The following is a 25,635-nucleotide window of genomic DNA, read 5'->3' as shown; positions in this document are numbered from 1 at the left end:
GAGTCCTTATTTTATCTTTTTTTAAAAAAAACAAAACACAAAAAAAACATAAGTAAAAACAAAACGAAGAAAGCACTCTGTACAAGGACTAGACCTGGGCTCTACTGCTGTCCCCTTCCTCCCGGGGCAGCGCTAGGGCTCAGAGACAGTCTCTGAATGGATAGTTCTTGCCCTCGACACTTCCTTTGGGCCTCTTCCCCTCCTCGGCCCAGCTCCCCTGAGTCCTTCCGTGCCAGGGGTGTGGAAGGAGGGAGCCAGGCTGGGCTGCTCTCTCAGGTGAGGAGATTGTGGCTGTGGCATCCACTGGACCCTAGAGTCTGCTGGGACAGGACTCCAGATTACTGAAGACACTCTTCCGGATGCTGCCTCCTCTTCCAACCAGGCTGAGCTCTGAGCCACCTGGGGATTGGAATAGGAAGGACGGGGCCTGGCATGGCGGGCTCCACCGATATGGTCCAAGGGCCCTTTCCCCACGTGGTCCTCACACAGGAAGTCAGGCCTTCCCCACGCCCCGTGGGCTCAGCAGGGCCTAAGCAGACATGGCCTTTTGGCTCACACTGGCGCATCCAGGCCCAGGTACTCGGGGTTCTCTGCCGTAGGGGTCCCTTCAAAGGTGCTGGGCAGAGAGCCACGCTCTGATGGGTCCTGGTCCCAGTAATAGAGGTTGTCAAAGGCTGGGCTGAAGGCGGGAGGAGGGTGGGGCTGAGGGGCAGCCCTGCCTCGGGGCGCCAAGTACTCAGGGTTCTCCACAGCGCCCCCAAAGGCAAAAACGTCTTTGACAACCCCGTTCTTCCCAGGGGACAGAGTCTTGGGTGAGAGAGTCTTGGGCCTTTCCAGAGTGGCACTGGCAGATCGAGGAGGCGGCAGAGGGCCCTCTAGGGGTGAGGGGGGCTTCAGGCGAACCTCTGGCTGGTTCACGTATTCTGAAAGGGCAGGAGAGGGGGTTTGTCAGGGAAAGAAACCCATGTGTCCCAGCTCCGAACACAGCCCCCACAGTGGGCCCCCACCTCCCAATCTCTCAGCTCAGGCCTGGATTCCATACCTGGCTGGGGACTGCAGGTCACAGGGGCGACGTAGCCATCAGTCTCAGGGGGCAGGGGTACCGTGGGGTCCTCACTGTACCGCTGTAGAGGGCTGGGGTCATGTGGGGAGAGGCTCTGCAGCCCCTTGGCCGCCCCCATTCCCAAGTCGCTCTCAAACACATCAGAGCCCGCCCCCTCTGAGGGTGCCAGTGGAGATTTCGGGGGCTCCTCCTCAGACGGCTCCAGCCCCAGTGTGAGTTCACCACCGCCACTCTGGGGACAAGAGAGAAGGTCATGATGGTGGAGTCATTCATAGATTTGAGATGGAGACTCTGTGGGAGGTGACAGGGTCGCAGGAAAGAAATAGAGGTCCCCTTTGGGGTATGGCACAGTCACCATGGGGGGAGTGGGGACGTGGGTTGGAAGGCAGCAGGAACCCTTAAGGAAAATGGGATCTCGGTGAGAGGTGGTGGTTGGGGGACACAGCGAAGTCCATTAGGGTCAGGAGAGGTAACCACACCCACCAGAGCGTGACCAAGGGCACTGACCCTGGTGGAGGAGCTGCGATGCCTGCGGTGGGCCGTGCCCCCCGCACCCGGGGCAGGGTCTGGGCAGAAGAAGCCTTGCTGGGGCACCAGGTACTCCTCCGCGTCCACCAGGTCCCCCATGTCGTCATCCTCCAGCAGCGATCGGTAGAAGGTGCTGTCCAAGGGGCTGGCAGGGCCCAAGTCCTCATTCTGGGGAGGAGGGAGACAGCGTGGCAGCCTCTCCCCAGCCAGTGCGCGGCCTCCGGAGGAAGGCTCAGGGAGGTGCTGTGCAGGAGGCACGCTGAGTCGGGCAAGGGGCCGGGCTGGGAGGCCTGGGACCCCAGGGAGGTGGTGGATGGTCCAGTACCTGGATAACCACGAAGCGCTGGGGGTCCCTGGCCATGCGGGAGAATTCGGCCACCAACTCCCGGAACCGAGGCCGGCATTCCGAGTCAATCATCCAACCTGGGGGCGGGCGGAAGCTCAGCATCTCAGCCCCAGTGGCAGCCGGTGTGCGGCCCCGCCCCCTCCCTCTCCAAGCTTGTCTAGTGATTCGAGGCCAAAGCTCTCAGGTGGCAGAGACGGGGTACCAGAAACTTTGAGAGTCTCTGTAAGTTTGCCCTTTTCATTTTGCATCTAAGTCTCTTTCCAGCTGGAGCGTCCCTGGCCTGGTACTGTGAAAGGGAAGCGAGACCCCTTGGGGGTTCCTGTAACCATGCGGGGCCTCTGGGTCACATGCATTCTGTCTTGGCCCCCTTCCATGTTCCTTGTAGAGCCTCTACCCAGAACCTCCCACCCGCCTCCAAGCAGCCAGCACAGCCCCACCACGCACATTTGACCATGATCATGTAGACATCGATGGTGCAGATGGGCGGCTGGGGCAGCCGTTCGCCCTTCTCCAGCAGGTCAGGGATCTCCCGGGCTGGGATCCCGTCGTAAGGTTTGGCCCCAAAAGTCATCAGCTCCCATACAGTCACCCCTAGGGCAGAGACAGGGTGGAGACGGCAACAGGAGGAGCTTTAGCGTCTGAGTCCCATAGGCTCTGCCCAGGAGCCTGGCACCATGGGGGAGGGAGGGGGGGGATGTGTTGCCAGAGGGCAGGAGCCACCTTTAGTTCTTCCCCAACCCCTGGGACATGCACAGCCCCTAGCAGGTTGAAGCACTGCGTCCTCCCTTCCGACCCACATTTATGCTGACGTGTCTCCATTCATTCTCATCCTTTCACCAACACAACATCCCACCGTGGACGGGACTGTGGCTCCTCGTCCACCCCTCCCCGTGCTGCCCACCACGCACCGTAGCTCCACACATCACTCTGGTGGGTGAACCGTCGGCGGAGAATGGACTCCAGCGCCATCCACTTGATGGGCACCTGGGAGAGAAGAGAAGTCCTTGAACTAGGTGTGTTGGGGGGGGGGGGGCGGTCATTCTCAGAGTGCTCCACCTTGGGGGGGGGGCGGTCATTCTCAGAGTCACTCCACCTTGCCCCCATCCGCATGGTACTCCGTCTCATCGATGTCCAGCAGCCGAGCCAGCCCAAAGTCCGTGATCTTGACGTGGTTGGGACTCTTGACCAGTACATTCCGGGCAGCCAGGTCCCTGTGCACGAGCCGCACGTCCTCCAGGTAGCTCATTCCCTGGGATGGGAGGCATCCTGGTTGATCAGGCTCTGGCCACACTCTCCCGGGAAACCGCCCCGTCCCAGCCCTGCGTGGGGGCAGGCTTGCTCTCAGGAGCACCCAGGGCGCCCAGACCCCCGCGGTGCATACCTTGGCAATCTGCACGCACCAGTTCAGCAGGTCCTGGGAGCCCAGGCGCCCGCGGTGTTCTCGGACGTGGTCCAGGAGGCAGCCATAGGGCATGAGCTGTGTCACCAGCTGCACCGTGGAGGTCAAGCAGATGCCCAGGAGGCGCGACACATAGGGGGAGCCCACGCCAGCCATCACGTATGCTTCCTGGGGGCAAGGGTGCACACGGAGGGCGTGTGGGAGACCACACACCCCAACCACCACGCGCCCCTCCTGAGGGCCAAGGTGTGACCGGGGGCCCCCACCCCATCTAACACCAACCAGAGCCACAGCCCGCAGCATGGGGAGGTGAAGCGTCCAGGTTTGGGGATCACACACGTGTCCCCTTAAGCCCCAGGGAAGAGGGAGCCCGGAGCCCAGACCTGCAACCAGGGCCCCTCCCGCACTCCCGGCTGGGAAGGGCGGAGGGACTCACATCTAAGATTTCTTTGTTGGCTTTGGGAGACGTGTTTTCCCTCAATACTTTGATGGCCACTGGGATCTTCACGTTCTCCCCATCCGGGATCCAGATGCCCTGGGCGGAGAGAGGGGGATGTGAGCAGGAAGCGGCGGTCCAAGGAGGTCCTTCCTTATGTTTCCCCACCCCTGGGCCGACCCATGGCCCAATTTACCAACCACCTCAGTACTTAGCCCCCCTCACCAATCCCTTCCCCTGCCCCAGCCTCTGTAACTGCCCTACCAAACATCACCGCCCCCAGCTCAGACCCCCAGCTCAGAGCCCTTGGCCCCACCCCTGTGCACCCTCTGGGACCGCCCACCCCAACCCTGGCCCCGCCCCTGACCTTGTAGACGGTGCCAAAAGCTCCGGATCCAAGCACCTTCACCTTCCTCAGCTCTGTCTCTTTGAGGATCCGCATCTGAGCCTGGTTGGGCATCGCTCCGCTCGGTGTCAGCGGCTCCACCAGCTGGGGGAGAGGGTGACCCTGCCTCAGTGCCTGGGGGGGGCTGGGCCGCAGACCCCCAAGCAGGTCGGGAGGCCCTCACCTCCGTTTCCTGCAGCAGCCTCCGCATCGTGTACTTCCGGATCTTCTGCCGCCTTCTCCTGATCAGGATCCCGAGGACCACCCCCACGACCATGGCCAGCAGAATGCCCACCACCGCAGCAATGATGGACGTCACAGGGCTGCAGAGAGGGGCCAAGGTCAGGGGTTGGGGAGCAGCCTTGGGTAGAAGGGCTGAAGGGGCCCCATGGGGGCGCATGAAGGTCACTGGGGTTTGGAAAGGGAATTTGGAAGGGTGACCCACAGACGTCTACCCGCTCTTCCCTGTTTTAAAACCTCCCTTGGCTCCCTACTGCCTCCAGGATCGAGTCCAAACTCCTGGCTAGATATTCAACGCTCTCACCACCCACCTCCAAACTGTCCATGCTCTTGCCCCTGGCCTAGCCCAGGATTCTCAAACTTCCCGACAAAAACCACCAAGGAGCTTGTTAAAATGCACACGTCTGGAGCCCCACCCCCCGAGATTCTGACTGTGGGAATGGGGTGGGGCCCAGGAATGTGCACCCGGTGATTCTGATGTTCTGGCCAAATTTTTCCCCCATAGGTCATGGTTTCCCACCCCCCCCCCAACCTTTGCACACGCTGCTCCTTCTGCCCGGCCCACCATTTCTCTGTGGGATCGCCTTTCAGACTCAGCCCGGAGCAGCTGGCACTCCTGGGCGCTGACCCCGCGTCACTGTCCTCCCTGCCCCCTCCCCTGCTTGGCCAGGGGCAGGCGCGTTGCAGACTCTAGTGAACGCTTGCTTCACAGACAAATGATTCCCTAGGACATCCGCCAATCTTTTTCTCCCCAAAGCCCTTCCCCCAGCTCCCCACTGCCCAGAAGCCCAGTCTAACCCTGTGGCCTGCTGGCGAGGGAGGGCCCATGCCCTCCAGATCCAGCCCGAGCCTGACTCACACTTCACCCTGTATCCCTTCTCTGTGCTGACTAACAGGGCACCACACCAGAACTTTCCAGTAAGCACAGCCGAGGCTTTTCCGACACTTCCCCACGACTCCACTCCACGTTGCTGCTTTCCCCCTAAGGCAGGTGACGTACCTGCCCCTCTTTCAAGTACCTGCCCCTCTTTCACGGCCTGGCTCAAATGCCACCTCCTCCTTGAAGCCTGCCTCCACCCCTCTTCTCTCCCTCAGGGCTGCGGCTGCACTCTCTTCTCCATCTACCTGGAGTCCCAGGGTCCCTTACGAGAAGTCTAGCTACTCAATGGTGGGAGGTACTGGGAATCTTTGCCATCTTTTCCTGTTCCTCAGGCCACAAGCATCCTGAGCAGCTCCTCCATCCACTGGCTGAAACTAATTGGAAGGAGGTGTGTCATGTCAGGAGCCGTCCCCCCCCCCCACCTTCAGCAGTGACCACCCAGGGGCTGGTGGGGGACTGGGGAGCAACAAGGGGCGTGTCCTGGGGACCAAGCTGACCTGGCTCTCTGCTCGGCGGGGCAGCCCTTCTCATCCAGGTCCACGCAGCTGCAGGAGAGAGAGACCCGTCAACAAGGCTGGGCACCACCTCCTGGGCTCCCCCAGCCGCCCAGCAACCCCGGAGGGAGGTGTGGCTGCGTGGTTATCCCGTTTGACAAAGGCAGAAACGGGGCTCAAGGTCATCAGTGATCTTCCCACCACCCCACAAGGGGGTCCCTTCCAGCCGGGGAGCCCCCTGCCCCTGTCCTCCTGCACCTCCTGCGGTGTGTCCTGTGGGGGCCCCCACAGGAGCACCGAGTCCCAAAGCCCAGCCATCCCCTCCCCGAAAGAAGGCAGTGAACCGGCCCCACTTCTGCAGAGGGCAGTCGGCGGCACCTGTGCACGAACTCTGTGACGCAGCAGTGCCCCCTCTCAGGGTGTGCCCCAAAGATGCCCACACTGGGGGGCATGCCCAAGATGTTCACTCCCGTGCAATAAACTGCCAAAAAATAAAAGTAAAAATAAAAGGCCCTGGCCGGGTAACTCGGTTGTTCAGAGCGTCGTCCCGAGACACCAAGGTTGTAGGTTTTATTCCCATCAGGGCCCAGGCAAGAAGCAACCCATGCATGCATAACTCAGTGATGCAGCAACATTGATGTTTCTCTCTCTCTCTCTCTCTCTCTCTCTCTCTCTCTCTCTCTCCCCCCTCCCTCCCTCCCTCTCTTCTTCTCTCTCTCTAGAAAACAATCAATCATTAAAAATTTAAAAATAAAAAGGCCTTCTCTCATCGATGTTTCTAGCTCTCTATCCCTCTCCCTTCCTCTCTGTGAAAAATCAATAAAATATATTTTTTAAAAAAATAATAAAAATAAAATAATAATAAATAAATAAATAAAAATAAAAAGGCCTAATCAATATCCCTCAAACAGGGACATAGTTAAATAACACTACATCCACGCTACCGCTCGAGCAGTTCACAAAAGGAGGAGGGAGATCCACGTGCAGTCACAGGAAGCACTTGCAGGGCGCACAGAGTGGGGCAGTGGGAGGGTGGGGCAAAGTGCAGAACAGTATCCCAAGGCTGATCCCGTTCACAGTAAAAAGCGCACACACACAAAAGCCCAAACTGATTGATGGGAGTTGAAATTGCTGTTTCCTGAGCATCTTTGACCCACAAACAGCAATCTTTTATGACTCAGCCCAACATGTTTATGTGAATGTGCAGAGAAAAGCCTGCAGGAGGGCCCCCCCCCCCCCCCCCGCAGTGGATCTGGAGGGTCTCCCCAGGGAGCGGGGAGCAGGGGCAGGGACCGAAAGGGCACGTTCGCTTTGCAATGTTTATGCTTCTGAATTGCTGAAAACGCCTGTCACAAGGATGCATTCACGTATTTCGTGTGTAACTAAAGGCAGCTTTGTGGGGGAAACAAAAAAAGAGAGAGAATAGGGCAGATCACCGTGTTAGGACATGAAAAAACATTGCAAGATTCTGTCAAGTGAAAAAAAGCCATTTGCAAACAATATGTATGATGTATGGTCTACAAAACCATTTTGGTAAAAAAAAAAAAAAAAAAAAAAAAAATGCCCTAGCTGGTTTGGCTCAGTGGATAGAGCCTCGGCCTGGGGACTGAAGGATCCCGGGTTTGAGTCTAGTCAAGGGCACATGATCGGGTTGATGCAGGAGGCAGCCAATCAATGATTCTCTCCCATCATTGGTGTTTCTATGTCTCTCTCCCCTCTGAAATCAACAAAAATATATTTTTAAAAAATTTTTATTAAAAAAAAAAGTTAGAAAACAGATAAAAACAACTGGAGAGCAATAATAGACAAACATATCCTATTTAATAATAGACAAATAGGCAAATTGACCATACCTCCGACACACCCACAAGCCACGCCCACCATCCAATCAGAGCGAGTATGCAAATTAACCCAAAACCAAGATGGCTACAGCCACAGAGAGCAAGGTTTCCTAGGTAACAGAGGAAGCCAAGCTTTCCGCCTGCCCTTGCCAGGCCTAAGCCTCCACTCAAGCTACAAAGTTTCAATTATAGAAGGTAAACAAATTCAAACAAATGGCAGCAAAATGGAGCTTGAGAGAGCAGGCCAGGGTTGCCGCCGGCAACAGGGGAAGCAAAGCTTTCCGCACACCCTGGCTGGGCTCACCCGCTTAAGGCAACAAAGTTTCAATTATAACCCCAACACAAATGGCTACCGGCCTCGGAGGGAGCCCCAGGCTTGGCTCTGCTCCAGGCTACAAAGTTTCAATTGTAGAAGGAAAATAAATTCCAGATACCAGGGCCTCTGCTTGTGTTGCCAGGGGGCATGGCCAGCCTGCAAACCACCACAGGCCCCTCACTCAGGCCGCCCCACACCCCAAGGGAATCCCCACCTGATCCGGGACGCCCTTCAGGGCAAACCAGCTGGCCCCCACCCCTGTACTAGGCCTCTATCCTATCTAATAAAAAAGTACTATGCAGATTGATCATCACTGCAACACACAATATGGCTGCCCCCATGTGGTCAAAGATCCTGTCCCCATGTGGACACAAGATGGCCACCACAGATGGCCAGCAGGAGAGGGCAGTTGGGAGGCACCCAGCCTGCAAGAGAGGGCAGTTGAGAAGGACCAGGCCTGCAAGGGAGGGAAGTTGAGAGGTGATCAACCCTGAAGGAGAGGGCAGTTAGGAGTGACCAGGCTGGCAGAGGAGGGAAGTTGGGGGCAAACAGGCTGGCAGCAGAGTGGTTAGGGGGTGATCAGGCTGGCAGGCAGAAGCGGTTAGGGGCAATCAGGAAGGCAGGCAGGCAAGCAGTTGGGAGCCAGCAGTCCTGGATTGTGAGAGGGATGTCCGACTGCCCGTTTAGGCCCGATCCCTAAACAGGCAGTTGGACATCCCTCGAGGGGTCCCAGATTGGAGAGGGTACAGGCTGGGCTGAGGGACAACCCCCCTCTGTGCACGAATTTCGTGCACCGGGCCTCTAGTATATAACATGTTATAATAATATATGTTAGAATGCACAGATAAAAACAACTGGAGAGTATAACATGTTAGAATAATATATATGTAAGCATGTACACAGATAAAAACTAGGGCAAAACACTATAAATGATTAACAGTGAAGACAGAACTGCTAGCAACACTAGTTTATATTTCATAAAAATGTTTAGCATGTTACTTTTGTGATCAGACAAAAAGGAGGTGAAAATTAAGTCTCAGATTTCAGCAGAGCAGAGTTGTCCCCTTGTGCAATGCCGCAGAGGCTCCTGGGACAAAGCCCGCCTTTTTGCAGGAAAGGGCCCTCAGACTCACGAGTGGGTGCAGTTGATGGGGCACGGCTGGCACGTGCCCTCCTCATCGGGGAACTTCCAGATGGGCATGAAGGAGAGGTCAGGTTTCACGCCACTGGGGCATCGAGCCACACAGAAGGGAGAGTCCTTGTAGTGGGCGCAGGCCATACACTGGTCAGCCTCCTGGGAAGGCAGGGAGGTCTGTGAGGGGCTGGGTGTAGGGTGAGGCGCCTGAGTCCCCTTCAAGCTTCTGACAGCCACTCAGCAGCACTTTCCACACCGCTCCTGGGACAGCCTACACCTGCTGTGTCTACTGCCCCTGCTCTTCATCCAGGCCCGCCCACCCCCACCCCCACCCTCACCCCACTCCCCACCCTGCTTCAAAGCTTGATCCCTGAGCTGCGGGCTTCAGATGAAGAACTGGAAGCCAAGGAAGGGAGTTCACTGTCTAAGGCCATGGTCGGCAAACTGCGGCTCGCGAGCCACATGCGGCTCTTTGGCCCCTTGAGTGTGGCTCTTCCACAAAATACCACGGCCTGGGCGAGTCTGTTTTGAAGAAGTGGTGTTAGAAGAAGTTTAAGTTTAAAAAGTTGGCTCTCCAAAGAAATTTCAATCGTTGTGCTGTTGATATTTGGCTCTGTTGACTAAGGAGTTTGCCGACCGCGGGTCTAAGGTATAACAGCAAGTAGTCATAGTAACGAACATGTAGACAGCCTTTCCCGGGAAAGGCACTGTGCAAACCCAACTTCACATCAATTCTTCCTATGCCCTAAGGCAGTGATGGCGAACCTATGACACGCGTGTCAGCACTGACACACGTAGCCATCTCTGATGACACGTGGCCGCTGAGGCGGCCGCATGCAGAGGATGAAACATTTGCTGCTCCCGAGGATGAAACATTTGCGAAATAATGTTTTTTCCTCAAAGGGACACACTACCCGAGTTATGCTCAGTTTTTTGGCGAAGTTTGACACACACCAAGCTCAAAAGGTTGCCCATCACTGGCCTAAGGAAACAGGCACTAGTATGACACTCGCTTTACAGATGAGGCTGGAAGTGGGACCTGCACTGGATCCAGGTAGTCTGATGCCTCAGCCCACAAGGCACAGCCACAGCCAGGAACACAGGCTTCCGCCCAGCCAGCGAGGCTCAGTGGTTGAGCGTCGACCTATGAACCTGGAGGTCATAGTTCGATTGCCAGTCAGGGCACATGCCGGGTTTGTGGGCTCGATCCCCAGTGCAGGACATGCAGCAAGTGGCCAATGAGTGATTCTCTCTCATCATGGATGTTTCTCTCTCTCCCGTTCCCTTCCTCTCCCAAGTCAATAAAAATATTTTAAAAAGAACGCAGGCTTCCCTGGATCTCTGCACAGTCTGAAGGGTCTCAGGGTCCACCACCCAACTCACAGTCCCCAGCATGGAGTCTCCTTCCACCCTCCCGCTGTTCCACCCCCTGCTGCCCCCCCCCTCGCTGTTCCACCTCCCGCTGTTCCATCCCCCGCTGTCCCACCCTCCTGCTGTCCCACCCTCCTGCTGTTCAGGTCTGAGCTCAGGGCTCTCTCGGCAGATGTTTCACCACACTTGGCCAGGTCCCTGGCAGTCTGCCCCAACCCACCCTGCTTCCCTCCGCCCAGCTCTGAGCCCACCAGCACCTCACCGATCCTAAGCAGGTCGCTGAGCCATTCTGGGGCTGGCACTCAGGGTGGCACGGCAGACAGTACCTGTCCTTCACGTACTCCCTGGGGTGCCTGAGAGAGAGGGATGCGGGTGAGGGGGTCTGGAAGGAGCCCCTGTGCACCCCTCCGTCTTCCCCCTGCTCTGCCCCGCATACCCCTGCAGGACGCGGCATTCCTCCACGCACTCCTGGCCCCGAAGGAACTGGCTGCAGTTGACGCACTGGGTGGGCCCCGGGCCCCAGCAGTGCCCGTGGGCGCACAGCGGGTAGCAGGCCAGGCCCTCACCCACTGCAGTGAGAGGAAGGAGTCAGAGGGGACTCTTAGGGAGGCTCAGGACCAGGTGAAGCAGGGGAAGAGGCTGTGGGGTGGCTCTGGGTGGGAGGGGTGGGATAGGGCCTGGGCGATGCAGGGAGAGAGAAGAGTTCTAAGGTCCCAGGAACAGGGGGGGGAGGGGGTCACTGAGGCAGTGAGGCAGGACTCAGCTAGAAGCCATGCCAAGGGGTCAAGCCGGCCAGAGCTATGTCAAGGGTGGCGCCCCAGGGGCTGCTGGGAGGGCCCACGGGCACTGCGTGCTGGCAGACGGGGAGCGGGCAGCGCTGGGCGCCCCGTCTTACCGCACTCTGCCTCTGGCCGGTTGGCACTGTGGAGCAGGGCCTGGTGAGGGTTCCGGAAGAGCCGCTCCCAGGGCACCGTGTGTACAAAGCAGAGGCGGGCGTTGCGGTGGACGAGGGCCAGCCCACTGCCCAGTTCCCGCAGCGAGCGCAGCCCCAGCCATCGGATGCCCAGGCCTTGCAGGGTCAGCGAGTAGGCGCCGCTGAGGGAGAGGAGTGCTCAGCTGCAGGGTGGGCAGCGCACCCCTGACCCCTCCCCCGTCGGCAAGGGCTGCCCTCACCTGCTGTCCCCATAGAAAGGCTGCCCCTGGAGCCCCTGGGGAACCGGAGGCCCCACATGCCCACACATCTCCCCCCCCCCCCCCCCCCCCCCCCCCCCCCCCGCCCCAGCCCTCCTCATCCAGGTGCTCACTCGTGCAGAACGCGTCCCCGGATCACTTGCAGGTTCTGGAAGACACTGAGGTCAGGCATGCTGTCTGGCCACGCGGAGATGTACAGGTAACCTGCAGGCACAGGGGGAGGCTAGGGTGTGGGGACAGGATGATGACCCCCCAGCCCCTTCCGAGCAAGATGCGGGGGCAGAGCCCACCTGTGATCTCCTCCAAGGTCTCAAACACTCTGAGCTGCTTAGGCTCTAGGGGCGCAGTGTTGGAGGCGGGGTCCCTAGAAGAAAGACGAGAGGAGTGAGCAGGGCCAGGAGGGCGTGAGCACAACCCCCAGGGCTGGCCCTGCCGCCCTCCCCACCCTCCCCTCTATTAATAACCGCACTTAAACCCTCTGCTCAAGCCCGGCTGTTCCCATCTTGAGCTACAAAGCCCAGGCCCCCGTTTGGCAGGACCCATCAAAACAGTATTTATATCCTTTGATCTAGAAATTCTACTTCTAGGAATGTGGCCTGGAGGGACACTGGCCCCTGAAGGCACGTACAAGGCAGAACTGTCTGTAAGAGCAAAAATTGGAAACGACCTCAGCACCCATCAGTACACAGGGGAGCTGTTAAACATACCCCGGATCTCTCCAGGCTACAGGCAAAAAGCTGGCATCCAGGAGCCCTTAGTGTGTGCCAGGCACTGTTCTAAGAGCTGATGCATATTAACTCATTCAAACTTTATAACCACTTTATGAGGCTGGAACTACTTGTGCCCCCATTTTAAAGATGAGGAAACTAAGGCACAGTAAGGTCACATGAACAGTAAATGGTGGAGCCAGGTTTCAAACCCAGGCGGTCTGGCTCCCAGGCCTGGGCTCTTAGCTGCCACCTGCTCCACAGCTGTTGAAAGAATGAGGCAGAACCGTCACGACCAGCCCCCTAAAGGAAGGAGCAGACAACACCCAAGGTATGCTCCAGCTCCGTTTACCTAAACCAAGCCCCTCCCTCCCCAGCAGAACTACGAAAACGATGTTTCTGGCCCTGGCCAGGTAGCTCAGTTGGTTCGTGCCGTTCCCATACACCAGGGTTGTGGGTTTGATCCCCAGTCAGGCCACATGCAAGAATCAACCAATGAATGTATGGGACAACATACTGACTCTGGCTCTCTCTCTTCCTCTCTCTCTGTCTAAAAATCAATAAATTAAAAAAACAACAACAACTGAAACTATGTTTCTCCATGTGTCCAAGTGCATATAATGGCCTAAAAGACACACAACCTGTTAACAGTGTCTCCTCTGGAAAGGGCAGTAAAGGTGGAAGAAGTGTTGAAAGGAATTTTCTCCTTTTTATTAAAATACTAGAGGCCTGGTGCATGAAAATTCATGCACTGGAGGGGGCGGTCCCTCAGCCCGGCCTGCCCCCTCTCACAGTCCGGAAGCCCTCAGGGGCAGGAGGCGACCCGGTGATCAGGGGAAGGCGACGCCCCCATCACACCTCTGCTGCTGCCACTGCCGGCAGCGCAAGCCTCGGCCAGCCCTGGTTACCTGAGCCTCCGGCTGGCCCTGGGTGGCTGGGCAGCTGCCATCCGAGGCTTGCCTGCGCCTTGGGCTGGCCCTGGGCAGCTGGGAGGCTGAGGGGACTGGAGGACTCCAGAGGAAGGTGCCACGCACCTGCCGCCCCGGCGGGGCTGAGGGGACTGGGTGCCGCCATCTTGTGGCTGTGGGCACCTCCATCTTTGAGGGCATGGCAGTTAATTAGCATATTCCCTCCTAATTGGCTGTGGGTGCCACCATCTTTGTAAGGGTGTGATGGTCAATTAGCATATTCCCTCTTTATTAGATAGGATAATTCACATATAATAAAATGCACAGATTTTTACTAGACAATTTGATGTTTTGACAAATGCATTCATTCAAGACTCCACCGCCCAATCGAGACACAAAACATTCCCATCATCCCAGACATTTCCTTCCTGTCACTTTCCTGTCCCCCATCCCAGGACAGCGCTGTTCTGACTGCTATCACCAGGGTGGTTTGGCAGGTCTGCAACTTCACATAAAGGGAATCACACAGTGTGGACTGCCTTGTCTGGCTAATTTCCCTTAAGATAATGTTCTTGAGAACATGTATATAATCAATGTGTTTCTTTTTGTTGCTGAGAATTTCATTGTACGGACAGGCCATCATCTATTTGTTCACCTACTGATACACATATGTGTTATTTCCAGTTTGGGACTATTAGGAGATAAAGCTGCTATGAACTCAAGGAGAATGTAACTTGGCCTGGACGGCTGGACCGCTACACAAGTGCACGTTCACGGGTAACATGTCATTTATGGAAATAGCACCCCTCTCAGAAGTCCCCACTCCCTCTGAATTCCAGGCCTCCCACCTGTCTCCTGCCCCCCCTCCCCCACCAGATGCTGCCACTTCTGGGTCTTCAGGAATCGGTGGCTGCCCCGATATTGTCTCCGACCATTGTGCCCGCCCTTAATCGGCGTATCCTTACCCCTCAAAGCTCTCTGGCAGAAACGCCAGGCTCCCAAAGATCTTCTTGCAGCCGGCAAACTCCTGGATATTGGCACTGGTGACTGCCCTCACCTCCCGCAGGTGTTCCATGCCCAGCCCATAGCACACTGTGGGAGTGGGCAGGTGAAGGGGCCAGCTCAGCCCCGGCAACGGGACTGACCAGCCCCCACGTGGAGCACCAGGAACTCAGACTCCTGGGTCCTGTCCACAGTCCCCTCTTAGGGCCACATGCCCTCTCCCCACATGGGCAAGATATGGGGGAGCTTGTGGGACTGATCTGGGGAGGAGCAGGGCAGAGACGGTGGGAGACAAGGACTGAGTCCCAGGAGGGTCTGAGGAGGGGCGGGGGACAGTGGGCGAGGCCAGGCGGGGTGCAGAGGGCCCGGAACCACAGCTGGTTTGGGAGGCGGTGGGTACCTCGGGCACAGGGTTTGCTGCACTTCTCACACCGCTGTGTTCCGTCCTCAGCCGTCACCTCTTGGTTGTTCAGGGGACAGACCAGGGTGCAGGATCCCACGTCCGTTGACAGGTAGTTGTCTGAGGAGACCAGGATTGTGTGTCCATGTGCCCCAGCCCTTCACACCCCACCGTGAGCAGTGCCACCGTGCCCGGGTAGCACAAAAAGAATGAATCAACCAGGACTGAAAGGCCCCTGAGCAGGTCTGAGCGTTCACCGCTCCTGTACTCCGCACAACAAACCTGGGCGGTGGACACAGTGAGATTCCCATTTTGCCAAAAGGGAAACCAAAGCTCGATTTTATGTAAATTACTCAAGGTCATTGTGCTGGTGAGGGGAGGGGCCAGGATTTGCATTCATTCAAACTTTATAACCATCTTATGATGTTGGGGCTATTATTGTACCCATTTTAGAGATGAGGAAACTGAGACACAGTAGGGCCACATGACCAGTAAGTGGCCTGGCTCCCAAGACTGAGCTCTTCGCTTCTACCCTCTCTGCTGCTCCGCAGCCGTTGGAAGAACGAGGCAGCTCCCCAAAGCCAGGGGCAGACGGTACTCACAACAGGCTCCCATTTAGGTAAACCAACCTCCCCAGCAACATCACGGAAACCCTGCTTCTCCGTGGCACTCACAGGGGCAGGTGGTCACACAGCTGGCACCAAAGGTATACCGGCCCTCGGGGTTGGGCATGGACTCGAAGGTATCCGTGTTGTAGGTGACCAGGGCCGGGCAGTGCAGCTCACAGATGCCACTGTGGTTGAAGTGGAGGCAAGCCTGGGGGGCAGGCAGCGGGTGGTCACGGGGCTGCCTTCCCCTGATGGGCCAGGGGCAAGAGGCGGCACCAGGCAGGGTGCCCCTTCCCGAGGGGGGGGGCCCAGCGGGCACATACCAGGCAGTCAGAGTGCTTGGGGCCCGTGCAGCCGGCAGCACACTGCTCGTGGCAGCAGTCGGTGGGCAGTGAGCCCTTGCAGCGGGCACAGCCGCTGGCACACAGAGTTCGCGTCACTGTCGGGCAAAGGGCAGGATGAGGGCTGGGTGGCCACCCGGGCACCAGACCCTCACCAGCATCACCTTCTGGGGAAGAGTCCCTGCCCCAGGGAACACACCTAGGGTCCGGTAACCCACCTCTCCCGGTAACCCACCTCTCCCGTCACCTTTATTCCACCCAGCCCCGCCCCCCAGATCCCGGGCCTCCCGGAGACTCACGGATCTGACAGTCCTTGGAACTTTCTCCCCAGCAGTGGGAAGGGTTACAGGATGGAGAACAGGGTTTGCCTGGGGAGAGGACAGAGAGGCGGTGAGGCCGAGACCAGGAGGCAGCATGCACAGAGGGTGAGACCCGGGGGAGCAAAGGGAACTCCAAAAACAGAGACACAATCGAGAAACAGGGAGCCCTGGCCAGGGAGCTCGGTTGGTGAGAGCTTCCAATATGCCAAGGTTTCGGGTTCGATTCCCAGTCAGGTCTCGACCCTCAGTGGGGGGTGTACAGGAGGCAGCTGACTGATGATTCTCTTTCATCACTGATGTTTCTCTCTCTCCCTCTCCCTTCCTCTCTCTGAAATCAATAAAAGTATATATTTTTAAAAATCAATCAATAAAAATTAAAAAGAAAAAAGAAGCAAAGGGAGACAGAACAGAGGGCCACAGAGATGGAGAGATGGCAGGAGGCACCAAGAAAGAGGGTGGTGTTGGTGCAGGGTTGGGGATGTAACCCGGAGTTGAGGGGAGGGGGGCGGGAGGGTGAGAAAGAAGAGGCTGCAGGCAGGGAGGAGCGCGGCTTACAGGCCCGTGAGCGGTTGGTGTCTATCTGCGTGAGGGCCAGCTGGTTGTTCTTGTGGAAGATGTCCTTCCACAGAACCGTGTCCTGGTGGCAGAGCTGTGGGTTCCGCTGGATCAAGACCCCTCCCTTCAGGATCTCTGTGGGATGGACAACAAGCTGTCAGCTTCTGCTCCCGCCCCCGGCCTTCTAAAAGGGGAGCAGGCTTCTTAAACACACCCCAGACTCCCCAGGGAGCAGAGAGGACACCTTCAGCGTCTTTTAGCCCTACCAGGACCATCCCCCGCCCCATCGCCCCCACAGACACGAACAAACTGAGGCCCGGGAGGAGGGAGGTGTCCATGTCAGGGTCCAGATGCCCAGGGACTCTCTCTCCTCCTCCCACCTCTGCTCGGTGCTCGCTGTAAAAAGAGAGACTGTGGAGTCTGAAACCCCGCCTCGCCACTAACTAGCTGTGCAACCTCGAGCAAGTCACTTATCCTCCGTCAACCTGTTCTCTCATCTGTAAAGTGAGGATACCATGAACGCTCCCTGGCGAGATCGCGGCATGACTGAAATAGCATCATGGCGCGCACAGCCGCTGGCACGCGGGGTTTGGGCCACTGTCAGCCTCGGGGCTCCCATCTACAGTTACACAGGTTGTTCCCCACACACGTGCACTCAGCCGAGAAGGGGGCAAAACCGCCCAGCATCCTCACTGTCAACCCGCGTGGGCTGGAACAAGCTGTGACTTGCCGGGAAGAGGGAATCTTTTTCTGTTCTTCACAAGGACACCTTCCCTAGCGCCACCTGCATCCATCCAGAGGGGATGCAGGTTCCAGTCCACCCAAAGCCTCCTGGCTAGCAGCGGCCCTGGCCAGCTCTAGATCACCAGGCGATGACAAGGGTGATGGTGACCACCTGTGAGGCTTCGCAGCTGCAGCTCCCGCAGCCCTCCTGGGGCGGCCCCGGCGACAGGGGTGGCGCTGTCCAGCCGGTCTCCGTTGTCCAGCACGGCCAGGGCATAGTTGTCCTCAAAGAGCTGGGTGCCTCGGATGATTCGCAGCCTCTGCAGTGGGACCTGGGTCACGTGGCTGTGAGCGATGAGCACGTAGCCCTGCACCTCCTGGATGTCCTGGGAGGGCGCAAGGGAGGTAGGGGTTGAGGCAGGCCTGGGTCCTGCAACACTGCCACCCTCCAAGGCCTCCTCGGGGTTACCAAGTGCTCGGGGATCTTGGGCAAGGCCCCTATCCACTGAACAGTCCTGCTCTCTTCATGTGTAAAATGGAAACCAAGGCCACTCCCCAAACCAGATTCCTGTATGATCAGGAAAGATAATGGTGGGGGGGGGGGGCACTCGCTAAGCCGGGAGCAGGTGCCCCGCCCTCTCTGCTTCTCAGTTTCTTCATCTATAAAAGGAAAGGCTTAGACGAGATGCCATCTGTGCATTGCATACCTGACCCCACTCCAGGGCACCATGGAAAAGGCTCAGCAGGCTGGTTTCCACTGTCCTGCTCATGACCCTTTCACATACATTCCCCATTTTATCTACAAAAAGGGGGAGGCAAAGCATGCCTATTGCTCCCAATATACAGATAAGAAAACTGAGACCCAGTGCAGACAAGAGCCTAGGCCACATTCGCATGGTTTGTGAGTGGCAGAACTGGCCCTGCGACCCACATTTCCCGCTACTCCGGGTGGGAGAGGGACAGTGGCTGGGCAGTTGGACAGGGGGAGGTGATCATGCTGGCAAGAGAGCAAGAATTTAGCAAAGGGCCTGGCCGGTGTGGGTTAATGGTCACGGTTCGATTCCTGGTCAGGGCACATGCCCAGGTTGCAGGCTCAATCCCCAGTGTGGGGCGTGTAGTAGGCAGCCTATCAATGATTCTCTCTCATCATTGATGTTTCTATCTCTCTCTCTCCCTCTCCCTTCTCTGAAATCAATTTAAAAATACTTTTTTTAAAAAAGAATTTAGCAAAGGAACAGATGCGTTCCACCTAGAGATGTCCACGGCCGGCCACGCTACAGAGAAGGAATCAGCTGGCCTTGCACTGGAATGGATAGGGGTTAGATAGCAGAAAGGACTTCCAGGTGAGGAACCACCAGCCAGGAAATAGAGGCCCAGCTGGAGGCAGGGACTGGCTGGGTTGCCCCTGGCTCTCACCTGTAGGAAGAAGAGGCTGGCATTGCCAGGCAGGTAGGTGAGCTCCAGGTTACCCTGCACCACCTGACAGCCCTGGTAGAGGTGGCGGAGCATGTCCAGGTGGGTCTCAGGACTGGCGGGGAGCCGCAGCTTCATGTCTGTGCCGGTGCACACTGGCGGGAGGGAGGAGGCGGGTCAGAGGGCACTGTGCAGGGAGCTTCTCCACCCCGGCTGCCTCCTCCACACGCAATCCCCAGAGTCATGCCATCTGGGGCATGGACCCCTCCTCCCAGGTCCCTTGCACCTGCAGACGGTGCAACAGCAAAAGAAAGTTCGCAAGTTTGGGAAGAGGAGGGAACTCAGGGGAGAGCTCCGTCTGACTCAGCCCATTCTGAGCATCGAGGGCCCTGCCGTGTAAGCCTTAGGGAGCTTGCCCTCCCAATCCAGGGGGCTGTTTGCAAAGAAAGCCTCTCTTTGTCCCAAAGCCACGACTCAGGGCCAAGGGGTAAAAAATCCCCCAACGGAGGTGCTGATGAATCATGAGCCCTCTGGATACCCCCTCTCTCTCTCCCAAGCCAACAAACTCCGGGTATTCTCCCCAGCCCATTCCAATGCCACCCACGTGCCAACCTCCTGGCAGGGGATACCCACCCCCACAATGCCACCCAGAAAGTGGGGAAGGAGGGTCAGCTGGAGTCATAGCGGGGGCATGGAGACCACCAGCGGCCTGGCCACCGCAGGGACCTCTAGAATTCCCCCAGGCAGAGACAAGGCGCATCGGACCCCATCTATGGGCATCCGGACCCAGATCCTGGGCCAGAATGATGCCTACTCCCAAGGCTCCTCCTCCGGTACCTCACCCTTGCCACCTCCTCAGGGCAAGACTCCAGAAGCAGCTGGCACAATCTATGCCACGAAACTCCTGCCACAAGAGCACTACGTCAGCCCCGTGTGCCTGCCCAGGGCCAACTATCAGCCAAGGGACATCACGATGAACTGCCCCCAGGCCTACCTGGACCCCAGCTGGGGGTCCCTGAAACCAGAAATGCCCATGAAGCCCAGAAATACAGGAAGGGTAAACTCCCCCTGGTGAGGGGGCGCTGGGGGCAGCAGCTGGCACCATGCCTGCCAGCAGCGGGGGGGGGAGATTAAACTGTCCAGTTGAACTTGTTTTTCTGCTCTGGTGAGAAGATGAATCACCTGGTGCGTCTTGCCCAGGAGGGTGTGCCGGGGGGAGTGGGCGGAGGGCACCCCCAGGTACACAGGCCCACAGGTGCCTGAGCTGCCGGGAATTCCTGCTGGTCCCCTCTCCACTTCCTACAGGCTACGTGCAGACTCAGGGGAACCGCAGGGTGGCTGCTCTCGAGGTCTGACACCAGGGCTCCTGCTCTCCCATCAACTTGGAGCTGGAGGCCAAATCCTGAAAGGGGGGCCGGGAATAATACCCCCTGCCTCCAGAAAGCTGGGCAAAGGCTTGGGGGGCAAGCCCCACCCTGCCCCCCATTGCTTCCTGGGCCTCCTAGTACTCTCCAGAGTGCTCTCTGTTCCCACCCCTCTGGGCAGACGGGGAAGAAAGCAAACAGGGAGGAAGGGGAGGGCCCAGAAATAGAATCAAGGGTCCCTCCCCCCTCCCAGCTCCCAAAAGAAACAGGAGCGGGGTGGCAGGCCAGGCCCAAAATAACGCCCGCTGCCAGGACCTCCCCCAGCTCCGCAGCTTCAGCTGCTTTGTAGTCACAGCTGTTCCAGGCCCAGACCCCAAGGCCCTGGCCCAAGCCCGGGAAAGGGACCAGCAGCGCTGGGCCGGGGCTGTCTCCACCCCCTGCAGCCCAGTGCGGCTTCCAAAGGACACCAGCTGTGGCAGCCAGGCAATAGGAAAACAACAACAATGGAACAGCGGGGGCAGCTGCAGTGACTGAGGGCCTACTGTGTGCTCAGCAGGCACTCTGGCGGGAGCTTCATAACATCCTGCAGAGGCTGGGACTGGGACCTCTATTTTGCATAGAAGGAAACGGAGGCTGACAAGGGGTTATTCTCCCAAGAGGATGAAGCCTGTAGGGAGCAGGATTTGAACTCGAGTCCGTGTGCCTTTCGAGTCTACGTTTCTTCCACTAGGCCTAACTGCACACACAGATTAACCCCACACCCCGCACCAACGTAAACACACATCAATTCTACCGATGCCCCTGAAAAACACTGCAGGTGCCGGGCAGGGGCAGGGCAGAGTTGCTGGGCTGGGCAGGAGCAGAAAGAGCAGTAGCCCCACCCCATTAGTGAATTTGTCTGTGGCTCATTTGAGTCTGATTAAGACTTTTTAAGTGTTGGCAACGGGTGGTAAACTTGGTGCCCTGAGACCCACTCCCAGGGATCCGGAAGCTTGAGCGCTAATCCCCGCATGCACACACCAACCTGACATAAAGCCAAGAAGGCCTCCTGACACCTCCCTTACCGCCCCCTTCCTCCCCTTCACCAGGACCCTTCCTCCTCTCCTCCTCCCCTTCTCCTCACCAGCTCCCCACTCCTCCATCCCCACCTTCAGCCCCCATGGTTTTCTTGGGGGGGGGGGGGTTGGAGGTCCTGTTCCATACAGGGGAGCTCATTGTTTCCAGCACACCTGCCCCTTAGGAGCCACAAATAGGCAGGGCACAGAGTGAGCACGGTGTTTGCTGGATGGAGGGAGGGAGGGATGGATGGATGGATGGATGGATGGGTAGATAGATGGATGGAGGGAGGGAGGGAGGGAGGGAAGAAAGAAGGGAGGGAGGGGTGGGTGGAGGGGGTGGAGGGAGGGATGGATGGATGGATGGATGGATGGTGGAGGGAGGGAGGGATGGATGGATGGGTGGGGGATGGATGGATGGGTGGATGGAGTCTAATCAAGAGTCTCCAAACCAAAAGGGACCAGTTGAGGTCACAGTGTCCATCCCACTGCTGAGAGGCTGGTCACGGTCCCTCCCACCTGTCCCTCCAAATAAACTTCAAAGGTCAGGGTTTGGTCCCCATTCTGGGGGTGTCCTCAAGGGGGTTCTCTCCTCCCCGCCAGCCTTCAGGCCCAGCTGCTTCTCTTGCTCACCAGCCAATACTTCCTTTGGCTTCCATGAACACTACCTGCATTTCCAAAGCTCACCTCCCCCAGACCCACCGACCACACACCCGGTATATCAGGGGGCCTGGGCTCAGGGTCACCAGATCAGAACCCAGCTGGGCCACTCACTCTGTGACCCTGAGCATATCCTGGACCTCCAGGGTAGAGGCCAAATCAGGTTCATCCCTATGGCCAGCAGTGCCTGTGACTTAGTAGGCCCTCAATGAATATTTACTGGCCTTGGACTTAGCTATAAGGAGGGAGTAATAAAACAATAACAACTCTTCCTTTCTGCAGGCAAGTTAAATGAGAAAATGAATCAAAAAGCAGTTTGTAAACATGACAAGGCTTGGTAAACAGAGCTGGGACAACACAAACATTGGCTCTAACTCTCCTGCTCCTTGAGAGAGAGCACACCCTTCCCCCACCTCCTCTCTCTTCTCTGGGGTAGACGGGAAAGGTGGCCTAGCAAAAGATGGGGGTGCCACCCCAGAGGGGTTTCCCAGAGGCAGAGGGCGGGCATCTTTTTCCAGATCATTCCAGCTACCCAGGGTCAGGCATAACGATCTGGGCCCTACACCAGCTCCCCTAGCCCCAGCCTCAGCCTGGTCCCTCTTGCTTCTAATGCAGCCGTCTCCTCCTCCACAGCCCTGCAGGTCCCACCGGCCTCCACCCCACTGCAGCCCTCAGTCCCCTGCCATTCCAGGAGGACGGGCCCAAGCAGAAGGCAGGCATGAGGTGGACAGGGAAAGATGACTCCTAAGCCAAGAGGGGACCTGAGGTGTGCGGGGTGCCCGGTTCAGCCCCATTTTCTATAGCCTAGATAAGGAAGCTCATCCACCTGGATAACAGAGTAGCACCTCTACCCCAGTCTGGCCACCTGGCTGCCCCTGAGGCTTTGCTCAACTCATTTCTGTTCAAGAGAATAAGACTGACCAACTCCGAATACCTCCTCATTAGAAGCCAAAAATGCCCTGGACATTACTGGGTGGCTGGGAAGCCTTGGATAAGTCGCTTCATTTCCCTGAGCTCCCGTTTTCTCCTCCGTGCAGCTACTTCCCAGGGCTACTGCAGAGATGGAACGGAACTGTCCACGGAGAAGAACCCGGCATAGTCGAAGCCAGCCGTGCATTTTTGAAAAGTGAAGGCAAGGGAAGTTCATAGCAGAAGTGTGGGCAATTCCCCACCAAAAGGAAAGAAAAAGTGCTCTGTATTTGGAATGTAATGTGTTTTCTTTTTTGCATTTGATACTCTCTTTTCAACTGTTTTATTGTGGATATTGAAATGAGGTTACTTTCCCTAAGTATAGTCAAAAGAAGGAGAGTGTTGGGAGACTCCTACAGGGATTAAATATGAGCTCTGCAGGATAAAAAAGAATGTGTTTGCTGCACTTTACAAAACCTGAACTCCAAGAGAGGGTCTCAGCAAAGTCCTAGGTCTTCCCCTTCTTCCCTTCCCCCCACGTCCCTACCCTCAGTCCTGGGATGTAATGGGGGTGGCTAGAGGCTGCGGGGTGGTGTGCTACCATTCTAACCATTCCCTGCACAGCACACCCCGCATCTCTCCCTGCACCCAGCAGTGCACCCTGAGGAGTGAGAAGTCGGAGGGAGTCCCCAGTCATTGCAGAACCGACCCCTCAGATCCCGGCACAGCAGCCACCCAGCCACGCCCCACCTGCCCCACTCACAGGCCCAGGTGAGGACAGCCCAGCCTGGCCTCGCCCTTTTCAGCAGAAGGTCAGGGGTGAAGATGCCAGCCTGGGAAACAGGGAGGGAGGGATGGGCTCCAAGGAGAGCAGCCTCCGACCCGGGAGAGAAGGCGTGGGGCCACCTCCCGCTGTTTACAGCAGCCCTGGCCCAGCACCTTCCTCGAGAGGGCAGAGTTCAACCAAGTCCCCAAGTCAGCAAAGAGAGACTTTGTGTTTAGCAACACAAAGCCCAGACATACACACACACACACACACACACACACACACACACACACAGACCACACAGCTCAAGAACACCCTAGCATAGAGGCCCCTCAGATAGCACAGCAGGGCTCTGACGGAGGGGCCCTCCGGCCACAGACGAGAGGACACCACCCCTTCCCCAGACACCAGGACCCGCTGGGACCACCCACCACTCCCAGAACCCCCTCCGGTGTCTTCCCTCCACCTGGGGATGCGGGGGCAGTGTCTCCCGTGGCTCCATCCAGGTAGACCGACAGTGCAGTGTGCGGTGGGGGGCGCACTGCCTGACCTCCGTAAGCCCAGCTCCCGCCTGGAGAATGGGAATGCCCCCGGCCTTCTCCCCCGGGGCGGTGCTGAGGATGAAAAGAGGGAGCGCACGCAGACACCATGCGCGGTGCCTGGCACCGAGCGGATTTCCAGGTCCGATCGCTCTTGCCTAGAGATGGACACAGGGGGCAGGACACGGTGCGCCCCCATCACCCTTCCCCGCACACAGCACGAGGGAAAGGCAGGGCTCCCCCGCCCTCGGCATCCGCCCATCTGGCCCCCGCCCTAAGCCTCCCCGCACCAGGCGCCCAGGTATCCCTCGCGGAGAACTCTCCCACGTTACGCCTCGGACCGGGAACCCCACCCCCGCCCCCCAGCAGCCACAGAGCGCCGTCCCTGCGCTGGCCTGGAAGACACTGATTCAGAACGCACGTCTCGCCCGCCCCCGCCCCCGCCCCCACCCCAGACTCCGGCGCGGGGCGACGGGTCCCCCCTCCTCCGGGCGCTCGGTGGACAGGGCGCTCTCCCCACCTCCCCCTCCACACCCAGATCTCGCCCGAAGCAGGAGTCACTGAACGCAGGCGGCCGAAGAGGGGCGGGGAGGGGGCGGCGGGAGGGACCCCCGAGGAATCCAGCCCAGGCCCGTCCGGAGGCGGAGGCTGCCAACTGGAGAGGCTGGGAGCAAGCCCGAGGGGCTGACGGAGAGGAACACACACACACACACACACACACACACACACACACACCCCACAGCGTGCGCACAGCCTTCGGGGGGACTTTCTGAGCAATCCCAGAGAACTTTGCTGACAAGTTCCCGGCGCGATCCCGGAGTCTGGAAAGCGCCGGTCTCCGGAATGGGGCCGCGGGAGGCGCTGCGGTGCAACTGCGCCCCCCCCGCCCCAGCCCCTGCCCCGACCCCCTGCTTCTGCCCCCTCCCCGCCGAGAGCCTGGACGGTCCGACCCTTCGGGTCCGGGAGCTCGTGCGGCCCCCTCCGCCCGCCTGCCCGGGGGTTTCGGCGGGGCTCCCAGGCTGCAGGGTCCCGTCGCGGCTCCCTGCCCTCCGCACCCCGGACTCACCTTGGGTGCCCGCGGCTCCGGGGGGCAGGAGGGCGAGGAGGAGCCCCCAGCGGTACCAGGCCGCCAGCTCCATTGTCCTCACCGCGGCTCGGGTCCCATGGCTCCGGCCGGACCAGGCGGGGGGAGCGGCGGGCGCCGGGGCCGGGAGCTCCGCACCGAAGGGGCTCCCCACGAAGGGGCGGGCAGCGGCCTGGGGGGCTCCGGGCGGCTCCCTGGGCGCGACGCAGGGGAATCTCAGCTCCACAACTTCATTCTTGTACTTCCTCGAGGCCGCCCTCCTCCTCCGCCCCCTCCGCCGCCGGTGATTGGGAGCCGGCGCGCTCCTCGGCCCCCCGCCCCCTCCAACCACATTCCAGCGAGGCCCGGGGAGTGGCCACTCGCGGCTCCACTTTCTCCCTCCGCGCAGGCCTGGGTGCGTCCCTCCCAGCGCCCGGACGCCGGGGTGCCGCAGCCGTTCCCACCCGCGTCCGTGCAGAACCCCCGAAAGCACCGGAGGCGATTGCGCCCCCTCCCCCGGGAGTCTGGGGCAAAGGCTTTGGGCTGCCCTCCTCTTGAAGGCGCAGGTTGGTTTCATCGTACACATTCCTGGCGAGTTTGCAGCCTACTCCATCACATGCCCATTGGTTTTAATACCAAATAATGGTTTTCCCACCCCATCCTTAAGTAACATCGAT

The 25,635-nt window shown here is 58.4% G+C and overlaps 1 protein-coding gene across 2 annotated transcripts; it reads right to left on the bottom strand.

Annotated features, from left to right (window-relative positions):
- On the bottom strand, nucleotides 1-25,205 carry ERBB2 (erb-b2 receptor tyrosine kinase 2). 2 transcript variants are annotated; one of them, XM_054709857.1, is made up of 27 exons: nucleotides 25,044-25,205; nucleotides 18,606-18,757; nucleotides 17,362-17,575; nucleotides 16,467-16,601; nucleotides 15,891-15,959; nucleotides 15,574-15,689; nucleotides 15,317-15,458; nucleotides 14,643-14,762; nucleotides 14,206-14,332; nucleotides 11,916-11,989; nucleotides 11,739-11,829; nucleotides 11,330-11,529; nucleotides 10,871-11,003; nucleotides 10,697-10,787; nucleotides 9,062-9,222; nucleotides 5,775-5,822; nucleotides 4,342-4,480; nucleotides 4,140-4,262; nucleotides 3,773-3,871; nucleotides 3,319-3,504; nucleotides 3,031-3,186; nucleotides 2,846-2,921; nucleotides 2,382-2,528; nucleotides 1,917-2,014; nucleotides 1,571-1,759; nucleotides 1,043-1,295; nucleotides 1-923 (listed from the first exon to the last, which is right to left on the bottom strand). In XM_054709857.1, exons 2-27 carry the CDS (start codon nucleotides 18,738-18,740, stop codon nucleotides 553-555), a joined length of 3,693 nt encoding a protein of 1,230 aa, XP_054565832.1. In that variant the 5' UTR covers nucleotides 18,741-18,757; nucleotides 25,044-25,205; the 3' UTR covers nucleotides 1-552. The 2 variants fall into 2 exon arrangements, with proteins under 2 accessions (XP_054565832.1, XP_054565831.1); XM_054709856.1 differs by having other exon boundaries at nucleotides 24,962-25,097.
- Between the last annotated feature and the right edge of the window lie 430 nt (nucleotides 25,206-25,635).

The sequence above is a fragment of the Eptesicus fuscus genome, chromosome 20, assembly GCF_027574615.1.
Source record: "Eptesicus fuscus isolate TK198812 chromosome 20, DD_ASM_mEF_20220401, whole genome shotgun sequence".
NCBI lineage: Eukaryota > Metazoa > Chordata > Mammalia > Chiroptera > Vespertilionidae > Eptesicus > Eptesicus fuscus.
Note: the sequence above shows the minus strand (reverse complement) of the source record. Positions and strands in the feature narration are given on the sequence as shown.